This window comes from Lynx canadensis, chromosome A3 (assembly GCF_007474595.2).
Source record: "Lynx canadensis isolate LIC74 chromosome A3, mLynCan4.pri.v2, whole genome shotgun sequence".
In the NCBI taxonomy this organism is placed as follows: domain Eukaryota; kingdom Metazoa; phylum Chordata; class Mammalia; order Carnivora; family Felidae; genus Lynx; species Lynx canadensis.
The window spans coordinates 113,928,459-113,943,608 of NC_044305.1; the positions used below are offsets into that span (position 1 = coordinate 113,928,459).

Consider the following 15,150-nt stretch of genomic DNA (forward strand, 5'->3'; position numbering starts at 1 on the left):
CTTGGGATTCTCTCCCTCTCTCTCTGCCCCTCCCTACTACCACTTTCTCTCTCTCTCAAAATAAACATTAAAACAAAAATTATCCTTCTCAACAGTGTCTGCCTAACTTGCTCTTTCCAAACTTTGTCTTCCTCTCCTGGTATCAGGATGATGTGTGACATCATGACCTCTGTAGCTGGCCTCGTCCATGGAAATTTGCTTCCTTAGTTTCATTATTCAAAAAAAAAAAAAAAGAAAAGAAAAGAAAAGAAAAAAAAAAGCAAGAGGATAAAAGGAGAATGCCAAGAAAATGAGGCAAAGAAGAGGAGCAAGTGGGGGGCAGTTGGACAACATGAGCTATTCTGTGTCTCATCACAAGTAGGATTACCATGTAGTTGAAGTGATATCGTTTATCCTTGTATTCCCGTTGGTCTTGGGAATAGGTCACAAAAATTGATATACTGTATGCATATTTACTTAGTACAGTGCCTGGCACATACTGGATACGCAACAAGTATTTGCTGAACTAAATTAAATTACCAATAAATTGCTATTGAATAAAAAACAAGCCAAAATTATTTAAGATCAGAGAGAAAACTCTATGTACGTTCTTTATTCAAACAGTGTGATTCAAACAATTTGGGATGTAAAAAGCATTTTCTCATATAAGCAGATTAGACTCCCAAAGAGATCAGCAGTCTTTAGTCAAGCAAAAAACTGGCAGTTCACAAGCAGCTTAATCAGAGGCTTGAGGGGCGCCTGGGTGGCGCAGTCGGTTAAGCGTCCGACTTCAGCCAGGTCACGATCTCACGGTCCGTGAGTTCGAGCCCCGCGTCAGGCTCTGGGCTGATGGCTCGGAGCCTGGAGCCTGTTTCCGATTCTGTGTCTCCCTCTTTCTCTGCCCCTCCCCCGTTCATGCTCTGTCTCTGTCTGTCCCAAAAAATAAATAAAAACGTTGAAGAAAAAAAAAAATTAAAAAAAAAAAATCAGAGGCTTGATATTCAGGACCTCCCCATTTGCTTATACATGTATGTATTTCCAACTGTTATCTTTATAGATTAAGGAAGAAAGAAAAATGTACCCCATTCTTTTGTACCCGAGGAAGCTAAAGGTACCCTGTCCTAAACTTTTTGCCAATACCACCCAAAATAATCCTTCCCCACAAAGAAAGAAGTCCAAGAAAAATCTGTTTAATCTTAACAGATTTAAGTCCAGTGTGAAATAAACAAAAACCTAAATGGTGTTTAACCTGCAGTTCACCTTCTGTACTCATGGCACCTCAAATTAATGGCTTGGGTGTTGGTGTAGGTAACACTTGGCCTGTATGCTGAGGTAGTCACTGGAAGGAAATTTAGAGCTGACAGTTTACAGATTAACTAATCCATTCCCATCCCAACTTTATAGATGATAAAGCAGAGAGAAGTTAAATGACTTGCCCACAGTAACAAAATACTTACATAATGGCAGCGTCAGGATCAGAATCCAAATCTCCTGACTTCTAGTCCAGTGTTTTTCCATTACAGTATGGCGTTTTCTGAGACGGGGTTAATTACACTCCATAGAACTTGCTCTTAATCACAAACAATGGGCCAAATATTCAATTCAAACTTCCTTGTTTGGCTTCAAGTGACTCTGTGGCAAGATTTACCAGCAAGGCTATTGCCCATAGTCCTAGGTTGGCCAAGTTTCTTGTTTTCATATCCAGAATCTGGCCAGAGCTTGGCAAATAAGACTTCTTTATATAATCATGAATGACCAATGTCACCTATAGCAGCTGGCATCAGTGAATTTCAGGAAGTAGAGCCAATTCCTCCAAAACCCACAGCAAACTTCTTAAACAGTGCAGGTGGGTATCAAAGCACCTTTGGTGGGACAACTACACAGGTGTTGCCTCTGAATGGGTGATGAGGAAACAGGCATTTAACTTCATGCAGAATTGTGTTCTGTACACTTTAAAAATCTCATGAGAATGGAGAAGACATGCGGCGGTGGTGGGGGGGGCAGCACATACCTCTTAATCATCACTCAGTACATGGCAGTTCTTCAGATTTCATGCGTGACCCACTTAGATGAGGTCAATGGAGGAAAAATCACCCTGTAATAGTAGACCAATAATAGGTATACTAATAGTTGGAGAACATAAGACAAAGGACAAGGAACAGATTGCCTTATTACATTTACAAAATTTCATTTTTCCCAGAAGTCAAGGTAGTGTGGGCTCTATTTCTTCAGCAGGTCAAATGCCTGAACAGGGTTGCGGATGTTAAAGACAATGACAAACTCCTCACCAAGCAAAAGTTGGGACATGGCCACTTATTACAGGATGACTATAACTCTGCTTGACAAAGATGGCTTCTTGGATGTTATTCCACTGTGAAATCAGATTTGGAAGTGCTGCTCATATTTAAAAGAGGATGAGCTGATTGAAGCAACTTGCAAATTCTACAAAAACAAAAATCTTCTCTACATAGCTGGCTGATGGCTGGAAAAAATCATAAATCTCCAGGAGTACTAGATTCCAGAAAAGTTGAATCCACTCTCAAAATACCTTTTTAAAACTCTAATTACAAAACTCATGATTAAATTTAAAAAATTACCTCAGGTAATTTGTGACTGCTGCTTGTGATACTTTTTATAAGTAATACTGACCATGTTGGCAAGTCCTTAACATTCGCATTTGGAAAATAATCAAAAAACAAGATAATCCACATGATTCTCACACTTCATCACAGTTAACAATTTATGATTTTGACAAAGCAAAACAAAATAAGTTGGAAACTGCCTGTTACAGATATAACAATACTGTACTCTATAACGTAGGATCTATTATGTTTTGGTAAAATTATATAATGTTAACTCAAATTGTTTATGCAATTTGAAAAGATATCAAATCCCACATTATGCATGGAATTCTATATATTTTGGTAATATATCTGATATATTTTGTTAATAAAGTGAGAGAGTAAAGTCAACCAATGGAAAGGTGACAAAAAAGATAAATTCCATCATTATGTCAGTACTTTGGGGGTTTGTTTTTGTTTCATTATATCAATTTGATTGTATGTTATATAGAAAACTGGATTCCTTCACTGCACGGGATTTGGTATTCATTTAACCAAAATAAAACACCTTGAGAACCACAGACTATTTATAAGTGTACTGAAATATTTTAATGAAAAAACTAAAAAATTTTTGATAATTAAAAATTTCAAATTATGCTAGACAGAATATGCTTTAAAATTTTTGATAAAAACTTTTTCTTTCTTTTGCAAGACATAAATCAGGAGGACCTCAAAAAAAATGTAGCAATTAAGTTTGGAAAACTATAAAAGAGACTTTTACTTTCAGAATGGATGTTTTTTTCCATTCTTAAAATGTATGTCATTATTCAAGAAGCATGTTTATAAATTTCATTGAAGAAAATATTATACTTTTAATAATGTGACAGATTTGCTCCATCAAGTGGTTCTCTTATAATGTCTATCACACTGCAATCAACTACAAAAGCAAATAACAAAATTTAAATTCAGAGAAACACGCTTTCTAAAGGAAGCCTAAATTTCAAACCCTATAACATTTAGAAGGTTCTCACAGCCCCAAATACATTTACAAAAAGGTACTTTCATCAGTTTCATGTAATGTGAACAAACCTACTATTCTCTATCATTTAGAGTAAACGATTGAACAGTCGGTGCACAGCTGGATTAGTAAATAAAATGGAATCAAGGAGTCAATGTTCCTCATAAAAATAAGTTAGATTGCAGTACATCATGGTCTTGGTTGTCCAGTTCTATTGTTAGCTCCGTATCTACTTGGCATATTTGTAAAACCAGTCCTGAATCCTTGGGTTACTCCAATTCCTGGAACTCCAAGTCCTTGATTAAGCAAGCTACTACTGTAAGGTGTGTGTCCATGATTAAGACCCAAACCAGAAGGTCTTGTTTGGGTGTTGAGCAGAATGACTGGGCTCACGTTTTTTCCAGGGGTGTTAAATGAAAATTCTGGAGGTGGACTACTAGGTTTAGCTGGAGTCGACGTAACAGGGTTTGAATCATCAGTACCCTTTAAAGGAGGCATTGGAATTATGTGATGATCTGAAAAGTTTAGGACATTGGCTGCAACAGGCCCAGACAGTAAGGCAGGTCTAATCCAATCATCCTTGAAAATTTGAACGGTCAAAGTAGACACTAGAGTGTACAGCCTGTTGGTCACATGAGCAAGAACCATTTGTTCATTTGCATCCCGTCGAATTCTTACATGCACTGATCCGGCCTAAAAGGGGAAACATCATAAGAAAGAGATACTTAAAATTATACCATTGAAAATTCCCCTAGAAATAAATATTTTATTTATGATTTGGCTGTAACTGTACTTGGTGTTTTCTTTTAAACAAGAGAAAGTATCATGTCTTGATATTCCTTGAAGACTACTCAGCAGTGACTGTCGATGTGAAGAGTTGATAAAATTATGTGACTAAATAAAATGTGTCTTTTTAAAATATATGAAAAAAATATGTATGTGGGAGGAAGACAGGCATGTTATAGCCTAATGCAGAATATAACGTATATAGAAAATGCAATGGAAGAGCAGAAAAGAGAGCTGCTAATTCAAATTAAGGAAGATTTGTAAAGAAGATGGCATTTGATCCAGGGTTGATGGTGAAATGTAATTTTCAAAAGTGGAGACAGATATTCTAAGCTGAGAGAACAGCAATTAAAATGCATGGCATGTTCGGACAGAATAAGCAATATTACTAATATATAAAGAAGTACAAATATTTCAGGGGGCAGAAAAATAATGAAAGAGAGAAAAGAAAAGAAAGAAGGATGGAAAAAGAAAGAAAAACAGGTAGTAAGGTTAAAAGAAAGGCTAGCAGAGAACTCTAAAAATCATGATATGGAGTTTAATAGTAGCAACCAATCAGAAATACAGTTCAGAAAAAGTGTAGGTATGAATGATTGGTAATTAGGTAAAAAATGACTGCAACACTCTAGGTTAGAAATGAAGAGGGCAGAACAGGACAAATATAATGGGATCAGAAAGGGACAGATGGATTCATGAGTTTCCCTGGGTTAGATGTGGGGGGACTTGATACCCAATTGGATGTAGTGGATGAGGGAGATGGACTGACTCATCAAAGATGATCTCAAGGTTTCTAGCCTGGGTTACTATGAGGATAGAGAACCCCAGGCTTTACAATGATGGCTAGAAGTCTGTTTACTGAAAAGATATTTATCATACGTTATGTTTTTAAATGATTCTATTTTGTTTAAAACATACACAGAGAGAAAAATAGCCAAGAGTGACAACACTTATCTCTAGATAGTATAATTATTAAAGGTTTTTTGTTCGCTTCTCTTTGACTTAGTTACAATTTGTCTAAGAATCAGGTACCATTTGCATAATGAAACTTAAGTAAAAATAAATAGTAAGTAAAATGAAACAAAATGTCCAGCAGACTCAGTGCTGATTTCTAGATAAACTCAATTTTCAAGATAAAAAACTATAACGAAGAATAAGTTTCACATAAATTAGTCAAATACAAGTAGTTGTTTTATTTACAATGTGTCTGAATCTATGACTTTAACAGTAGTGACTGTCAATCATAAGATGGAGAAAATATCTATAATGCTTGAATTTGACTTCTAGTTTATTAAGAAAGACAAGGCATGCTTAGAAATGCAGTCACCTTTGATTTCTTCCTTTTCTTGGCCACTACCATCTCACAGTTATCACTAGACAAAACTATAAAAGACACCGTAACCTCTTCCAGTCTGCTACGGAAATTAAAGCAATTAAAACAAATGAAAATCATTTCTGAGCAGGAGCTTGAACAGAGTCTGCTGTGACTATGGTGTTTGCATTAATTTATGGCTTTTGTGACAACTACTCTTGGAGCTCAAAAGCTTGTTTTATTTTTCCTTAGTCTTAATTAGGTACTACCTGGGGGTAGTGGTTAGATGGCCATGTTCTGAACAGCTGGGTGACCTAATTCTTTGTGTGGATAAGCCACCCAGCTAAATAAACACTTACCTTCTATGTTATTAAGATCGGTAAAATTAAAAGAATGATTAAAGACAAACTGTGTTCCTAAAGGAATGTAAATTGGTATAGCCATTTTTGGAAAGTAATTGGCTGCATCAAAAGCCATGAAAATGTGGATATCCTTTTTTTAAAAAAAAATTTATTTTTAACTAATCTCTACACCCAATGTGGGGCTCGAACTCACAACCCCAAGTTCAAGAGTCACATGCAATACTGACTGAGCCAGCTAGGCACCCCAGTGTGAATATCCTTTGACTCACAAAACCACTTCTAAAAATTAATCTTAAGGAATAATCACAAGTATGTGCAAAGATGATTCCACAAAAATGTTCATCCTAGCTCTGTTTATAAGGGAAAAATGGAATGCCATTAAGGGAGTGATTAAGTAAATGATGGCATATTAAAATAATGTAAAACTGCAGCCATTAAAAATTATGTTGGGATTCTTCAAAGACAGCAGTAATGGTGGCACTTTTTGGAAACTCCCCCAAATATGCCCAGAAAAACCGAAATTAAGACATCAACCCCAAAAACCTATGGGCAACATCTATTAAGAAACTAGATAACATGGTTTTCCCAAGAAATCCTAATCACCCTAATCCTAAGGTGTGAGACCTGCAAGGTATCAGCACCTGTGAAGGAGGAAGCAACAGGATACCTGATGGACCTAAAAACCTCAAAGCAGCTAACCTGTACTCAATGGAAATCTAGGGCAGCAAATTTGAGAAAGGCAGCTGGGAAACTGGGAGGGGATTTGCACATTTCAATAGTGGGTGAGTACACTGAGTTGGCCGTAAGATCTGAAGAGCTGGAGCAGCCTAAGCCCTGTGAGCTCTCCAAAGTAAGCAAGCAAGCTCCCTGCCAGTAGAAAGCCCCACATTAAGAAAAAACAACTGGGAACAGAATCCAAATTGAGCAACACAGCAGAAACAAGAGATAACAAAGAGCAGATACAAATGGCAGGAAAAGACCCAGGAGAAAGAAAAAACTTTCACTTCACACACTCAATCAGAAGAGGGAGCTTTAGAACCATAAATTCAAACACACTACCCTAACCACTCCTTATTTTAAAATTCAGGAAAACAATTTTGCATAAAAAGGAGAAACAGAAAAGGACTGATTCCAAATCGCACACAAAGCTATTGTAAGAAAAAAATAGATTACAAAGGATTGCCCAAAAGAGTCACCTATAAAACACATGAGAACTATGACCTACTTTTTCAAAAGAAGCTGAAAGACATGAAACACATAAAACAGTATCAATCAGCATTCAAAACCTCAAAAATGAGGGGCCCTAGGTGGCTCAGTTGGTTAAACGTCCAACTTCAGCTCAGGTCATGATCACACAGCTCCTGAGTTCAAGCCCCATGTTGAGCTCTGTGCTGACAGCTCAGAGCCTGAAGCCTGCTTCGGGTTCTGTGTCTTCTCTCTCTGCTCCTCCCCTGCTCGCACTATCTCTCTCTCTCTCTCTCTCTCTCTCTCTCTCTCTCTCAAAACTAAACATTAAAAAAAAAATACCTCAAAAATGAGAAAACAACAAGAAAAATAATCACTTGAGAAATGAAGACCAGACTAGGGGCGCCTGGGTGGGTCAGTCCATTGAGCATCCTGCTCTTGATTTTGGCAAAGGTCATGATCTCACGGTTTGTGAGTTCGAGCCCCACGTGGGGTGCTGCACTGACTGTGTGGAGCCTGCTTGGGATTCTCTCTCCCTCTCTCTCTCTGCCCCTCGCTCACTTGCTCTCTCTCAAAATAAATAAACTTAAAAAAAAAGGAAAAAGAAATGAAGACTAGACTAGAACGAATACAAAAGGAAATAAATATACAGGTCTACTGTGAGAGAATAAAAGGCGATGAGAAGGCTAGTTTCAAAAATCAAAGGAACTGAAGATATAATAAGGAACTGAAAGAAAATAAATATAAAAGACCCAATGTGCTTACAATAGTAGATCCCAAAGAAGATACTAAAAGCAAGAGAACAAAATAAGTATTAATAATTACAATTAAAGAAAACTTTCCTGAAAGATAAAACAAGTTTTTTGCAGTAACATTACTACAAGGCTATAATGCAAACCTGGAGTAACTGACCCAAAATGACCAACACCAAGACATAGGCTAGTGAACTTACTGGACTTAAAAAAAAAAAAAAAAAAAAAAAAGTCTTGGAGTATCTAGGCAAAGATCAAGTCACACTCAAGAGAAAAAAAATTAGGGCCCCTGGATGGCTCAGTCGGTTAAGCGTCCAACTTCGGCTTGGGTCATGATCTTGCAGTCTGTGAGTTCAAGCTCCACGTTAGGCTCTGTACTGACAGCTCAGAGCCTGGAGCCTGTTTCAGATTCTGTGTCTCCTCTCTCTGACCCTTCCCCGCTTGCACTCTGTCTCTCTCTCTCCCTCTCAGAAACAAATAAGCATTCAAAAATTTTAAAAAAGAGAGAAAAAATATTTGACCAAAAAAGTAATTATTTGGTGACATAGAAAACTGTAAACGATATATTAAGTGAAAAGAGCAAAATAAAAACTGCATGGTTTCATTTTTTTTTAATGTTAATTTGTTTTTGAGAGAGAGAGAGAGATAGAGCATGAGCAGGGGAGGGGCAGAGAGAGAGAGACACAGAATCCAAAGCAGGCTCCAGGCTCCGAGGTGTCAGCACAGAGCCCAACACAGGGCTGGAACCCACAAACTGGGGGATCATGACCTGAGCTGAAGTTGGCGCTCAACCGATTGAGCCACCCAGAGGCCCCACATAGTTTCGTTTTCTAAGGAGAGAAAATAGGTAAGTATAAATAAGAAAACATCCTGGCAGGCATCTCTATATGATGGGATTATGGTGATTAAATTTTTTTCCAGAGTACTTTTCTGTATTTTCCTCATCATCCCTGACACAGGAATGGAACCATGCCATAACTGTCTCTCTGGTAATAGGTCCAAACTGGATTCGCAAAAATTAATAAAAGGAAAACCTTATTAAAATGGGAGATGGGAGGCCAAAAGGGAGGGTCTCTCAACCCCTACTACCCCGAGTCAATTGTAGACTCAACAGGAAGAGAGGTAAAGTCCATTCTACTTTAGCTACTTCTTTATAACATCAACAGGAGGAAAGAGGTTTTCTTCCTCCTTCTCTGACAAAAGCCCAGCCAATGAGAGACTAATACAACTCAGGCAGTGAAAGCCACTACACTTGAACTCCTGGTTTACTTCACTGGATTTTTCATTTGTAACAGTCCTTTCAACTTCCCCCTTTCCTCTATAGCAGACTGTTCCTCTGTTTTGTTCTTCAGACTTGCCTATTGTTTTGTTGTAGCTTGCTTATCCCGAATTGCAATTCTCTGCTATTCCGAAATAAACTCATTTTTGCTAGTAAAATAAGTGGTCTTATTTTTAAGGTTAATATCAAAAACATGGGGGGGAGCCGGGGTGGCTCAGTTGGTTAAGCGTCTTGACTTTGGCTCAGGTCATGATCTCATGGTTTGTGAGTGCATGTCCCACATGGGGGTCTGTGCTGACACCTCAGAGCCTGGAGCCTGCTTTGGATTTCTGTGTCTCCCTCTCTGTGCCCCCACCTCCCCACGCATGCATGCTCTCCCTGTCTCTCAAAAATAAACATAAAAAAAAAAAAAACCTTAAAAAAAAAAGACCATTAACAGTAGTTTGAAAGGAAAAATAAAAGAAAAATATCCCTCAACTAATATCAATTAGGTTACTGAATCCATCTACATTTTAGACTCTATTAAACAGAAATGGTAATCAAAGGCTCTATAAAAATTTAAAGAAGTTGGGGCTCTTGGGTGGCTTAGTTGGTTAAGCATCTGACTTCGGCTCAGGTCATGATCTCGCAGTTTGGGAGTTCACGCCCCACATCAGGCTCTGTGCTGACAGCTTGGATTCTGGAGCCTGCTTCAGATTCTGTGTCTCCCTCTCTCTCTGCTCCTCCCCCTCTCATGCTCTGTCTGTCTCTCTCTCTCAAAAAATAAACATTAAAACATTTTTTTTAATTTGAAGAAGTACTTTCTTTAGTTTTAAAAATTATAAACTATGTTTCACTTATTTATTTAATTTTTTATTGTTTAATTTACATCCAAGTTAGTTAATATAAACTATGTTTTAAATTACAACTATATTAATATGGAAAACATACCAGTGAGCCAAAACCTAGGGTCCAAAAATGCTCATTTCGAACTTCTAAAACTCCATCCAAGGTAGATACCTAATCAAAAACAAAGAAACTGGGCTGTTTATATTTGACATATCCAACACAGTTCAGTCACAATATGGACTTGACCTAAGCCTAGAAATGACCTGGCCAAATCCTGCATGAAGACACTCATTATCCAAGAGAAGTCCTAGACCACTTAAGGTATCATTTTACTTGTTCAGTAGTGAGCCAAGGCCTTGTGTTCCGTTTCTTGTCTGGCCCAATCCTTTTAGAATCAGGTGTTTACCACCTAACCTCACCACCACCTTGTTCGACAGAGGATGGTTCTTTTCATTTTGTGAGTATGTCACATATTTATATCCAGCACTGGTGGTATTAGATTTTTTCCCCCTTTTGGGGACTCTTCTCTATCATTTCTTTCTTTTAGCAAATTTCTGCACAACACAGGATGTTATGTGAATGTGGACCAAGAGGAAATTCCAAGACCAGATATGTAGTGTATGTCCCATTGGTATAACACAGGCTGAGACAAACAGCCAGCTATACTGATAAATAGTGGCCTTTGTGATACCAACAATCAATAGTTTGAAATATTCTCAAAATCCAAATAATTACATTATCTTATTCCTTCAATTAGTAAGCAGGTGGGTATTTATACAATACAAAATCTAAACTCACAAATCAATGTTAAGTGATGAAGCAATCAACATGTAAAAGTAGTTTTTGACTTCTATCAAAATCCTAGATTTGAATATAGACGCATAAAAACCATAGCATTAACACAGCTAGTAGTGTGGTCTCTAGACCATTACCTTCCCTTCCACATTTACTTCAAGTTTCCAGACTGAGCAATTCCTCAAATTTTTATACTTCTGTCACTATTTTATATCTACTACTGTGTTATTTAGTATAAAGAACACAAACTCCCCTAAAATAAAATAGAGATAGGGCTGAGTAAAGTATCATTTGTACCCATTCTTTCCATTCTCTAATTATAATTTAAAAGGATTTTATTTTCTATTCTACCTTACCTCTCTGATAAGTTTGTCCAACTGACCAATAACATGGGGTGGCGTTGTCTGGAGAAAAAATAAAATAAGATATGAATAACTTAGGAGATAAAAGAATTTTTGCACAGTGGTCCTGAAAATAAAAAGTTGGATTTTATACCAGCCTTTGCTTTGTTTGACAGCCTATCATGATTTAGGGAAGAGAGGTTTCAGTTGGCTCCACTAGTGGGACAACATCAACCATCAGCCCATGCTTATTTTTTTATCTCTACACCCAAACAACTCTTGAAGAATCAGTCAACCAAGTAAAAATCTTTTGTATGGCACAGCATGACACAACTACTATCTTATTGTTACTACAGTTTCTGGAGATAAAACTACTGCCCCTAAGTTTTAGAAAGGGCATGAGGGTAAGACACAAGGTAAGCAGTGCTTACATACACATCCATCCCTGGGAAACTACCTTTGCATTCAGGGCCTTGTCTACAGGTGTTTCTATTGTTTAAATAAGGACTAATTTGTCATTTTCGATTTTAAGTTTGAAATTTAGAAGTCTCACTGATTCAATGACAGGAAATAAGAAAACAATCACAACCAAACTATATAATAGCCAAAGCATATTTATTGGGGGAAAATAAATAGGTAAAAAATATTTCTAAGTAACACTGTTTTTACTTGAAACATTATTAAGGGCAAAATATTTTTAGCTTCTGATTTTGTCTTATAAATAAAGGAAGATCTGTGCATATTTTATGGGCCAAGAGAATTTCCTCTGCTTCTTACTGTATAGATTTCAGATATCACTGTTTGAGTTCATTTCTAACAGGGCCTTCTAATAGCTAAAAATTTTATAATCTGGTAGAAGAGAACATATAATTTTATTCTCTGGTAGAAAAACCTGGCTAATATTAAGCATGTGCATTGAAAAAGGACCCTTACCTGTAGTAATACTTTGCCACTGTACACACTCATGGGATACATAGTGCCAAATGTCATCAGAGCAATGGCTATGGCAGAAGCAGTGTCCACAGCAAAATAATTACTAAAAGGAAAAAACAATTCTAAATCTCAAATATATGCATCACTGGGCTTCTTACAATTCAATCTTCCAAAACATTGTCTAATGCAACAGGACTTTGATCACAAGTGGCCACCACTGGCAAAGAGAGTGTCTCAAAATAAATAAATAAATAAGTTTTCAGAATCCTTTCTTGCCAAGTTTGGTGGAAAATAATAATTATGTTAAGCAGCATGAAGAGATGGTGAAGAAAAAAAATGTGACCATTTCCTCATTATGTATTTTCAATCTACTTGTCAACGAGAAAGGTTTCATATATATTCATTTGTTGTGACAAACAAAAACCTTTAACTTACAATTTCTGATACAGAGAAGGCTAATGTATCTCATCCAACAATTTTCCTATAAATAATAATTTTCCAATTATTACCAAGAATTTTTGAAATTCCTCAGGAATTACACAAGGTGAGATTCTATGGGAATTTGTTAGAGGAACATTGTCACTGAAGTGCAACACTCATCAGTAGTTCAGACTGTTCTGTTAATAAGACAGACCAAAATGCCAATGCCAATGATTACAAGCTGATCATGTTTTGTTTTTGTTTTATTTGTGTTGTTTTTTACTTTTTCCCAGATGCTGGCAATAGAAACATGAGGTAAGACCTAGCCCCTACCTTTGAAATAGCAGGAGATAACCATGTAAAGAAAATAAAGCAATCTGGGAGTAAAGGAGAAGTCCTACAGGGTATCAGGGATGCACAAAGGAGTGAGTGGCAAGCCTCCCGAGGTAGGGATAATCCAGAAAGGATTATAAAATAGAAAAAGAGACATATGAGTTGACCCTTCAAAGACGAGTGAAATGATGGGAGGAAGATATCACAGACAGTGAAAGCAGCATGTGCAAGGGTGTGAAAGTCCTGACACAGCATCAGAAGTAGGAACAGGCAAATATAGACAGACAGATGGCCAGTGAGGTCAGTAGGGGCCTTACCATGCTAACAGCTTTTATTTATTTTTTATTTTATTTTATTTCTTTTTTAGTTTTACTTTTTATTTTTTAAATTTACATCCAAATTAGTTAGCATATGGCACAAAAACAGACACATAGACCAACGGAATAGAATAGAAACCCCAGAATTAGACCCACAAAAGTATGGCCAACTAATCTCTGACAAAGCAGGAAAGAATATCCAATGGAAAAAAGACAGTCTTTTTAACAAATGGTGGGAGAGCTGGACAGCAACATGCAGAAGAATGAAACTAGACCACTTTCTTACACCATTCACACAAAAAAACCTCAAAATGGATAAAGGACCTGAATGTGAAACAGGAAACCATCAAAACCCTAGAGGAGAAAGCAGGAAAAAACCTCTCTGACCTCAGCCGCAGCAATTTCTTACTTGACGCATCCCCAAAGGCAGGGGGATTAAAAGCAAAAATGAACTATTGGGACCTCATCAAGATAAAAACCTTCTGCACTGCAAAGGAAACAATCAACAAAACTAAAAGGCAACCAACGGAATGAGAAAAGATATTTGCAAATGACGTATCAGACAAAGGGCTAGTATCCAAAATCTATAAAGAATTCACCAAACTCCACACCCGAAAAACAACTAATCCAGTGAAGAAATGGGCAGAAAACATGAATAGACACTTCTCTAAAGAAGACATCCAGATGGCCAACAGGCACATGAAAAGATGCTCAACATCACTCCTCATCAGGGAAATGCAAATCAAAACCACACTCAGATACCACCTAATGCCAGTCAGAGTGGTTAAAATGAACAAATCAGAAGACTATAGATTCTGGCGAGGATGTGGACAAACAGGAACCCTCTTGCACTGGTGGTGGAAATGCAAATTGGTGCAGCCGCTCTGGAAAACAGTGTGGAAGTTCCTCAAAAAATTAAAAATAGACCTACCCTATGACCCAGCAATAGCACTGTTAGGAATATACCCAAGGGATACACGAGTGCTGATGCACAGGGGCACTTGTACCTCAATGGTTACAGCAGCACTTTCAACAAAAGCCAAATTATGAAAAGAGCCGAAATGGCCATCAACTGATGAATGGATAAAGAAATTGTGGTTTATATACACAATGGGATACTACGTGGCAATGAGAAAGAGTGAAATATGGCCTTCTGTAGCAATGCGGATGGAACTGCAGTGTTATGCTAAGTGAAATAAGTCATACAGAGAAAGACATATACCATGTTTTCACTCTTATGTGGATCCTGAGAAACTTAACAGAAGACCATGGGGGAGGGGAAGGAGAAAAAAAAGGTTAGAGACGGAGGGAGCCAAAACATAAGAGACTCTTAAAGAGGGTTGATGGGGAGTGGGAGGGAGGGGAGGGTGGGCAATGGGTATTGAGGAGGGCACCTGTTGGGATGAGCACTGGGTGTTGTATGGAAACCAATTTGACAATAAATTTCATATTAAAAAAAATTAGTTAGCATATAATGCAACAATGATTTCAGGAGTAGATTCCTTAGTGCCCCTTACCCATTTAGCTCATCCCCCTCCCACAACCACTCCAGTAACCTTCAGTTTGTTCTCCATATTTATGAGTTTCTTCTGTTTTGTCCCCCTCCCTGTTTTTATATTATTTTTGTTTCCCTTCCCTTATATTCATCTGATTTGTCTCTTAAAGTCCTCTTATGAGTGAAGTCATATGATTTTTGTCTTTCTCTAATTTCACTTAGCATAATACCCTCCAGTTCCATCCACGTAGTTGCAAATGGCAAGATTTCATTCTTTTTGATTGCCGAGGAATACTCCATTGTATATATACACCACATCCTCTTTATCCATTCATCCATCGATGGACATTTGGGTTCTTTCCATACTTTGGCTATTGTTGATAGTGATGCTGTAAACATTGGGGTGCATGCGTCCCTTCGAAACAGCACACATGTATCCCTTGGATAAATGCTCAGT

The 15,150-nt window shown here is 37.4% G+C and overlaps 1 protein-coding gene across 3 annotated transcripts in view; it reads right to left on the minus strand.

The window, feature by feature from the left end:
• Positions 1-15,150, minus strand: part of SLC30A6 (solute carrier family 30 member 6) — a 72,269-nt gene that overhangs the window by 26,461 nt on the left and 30,658 nt on the right. For all 3 annotated transcript variants that reach the window (XM_030311351.1, XM_030311348.1, XM_030311349.1), the window contains 4 exons: positions 12,129-12,231; positions 11,211-11,258; positions 10,162-10,230; positions 1,437-4,251 (listed from right to left, as the gene is read on the minus strand). In XM_030311351.1, coding sequence (XP_030167211.1) covers positions 3,748-4,251; positions 10,162-10,230; positions 11,211-11,258; positions 12,129-12,231 — 724 coding nt within the window. In that variant the 3' untranslated portion in view covers positions 1,437-3,747. The remainder of the gene's footprint in view (positions 1-1,436; positions 4,252-10,161; positions 10,231-11,210; positions 11,259-12,128; positions 12,232-15,150) is intronic.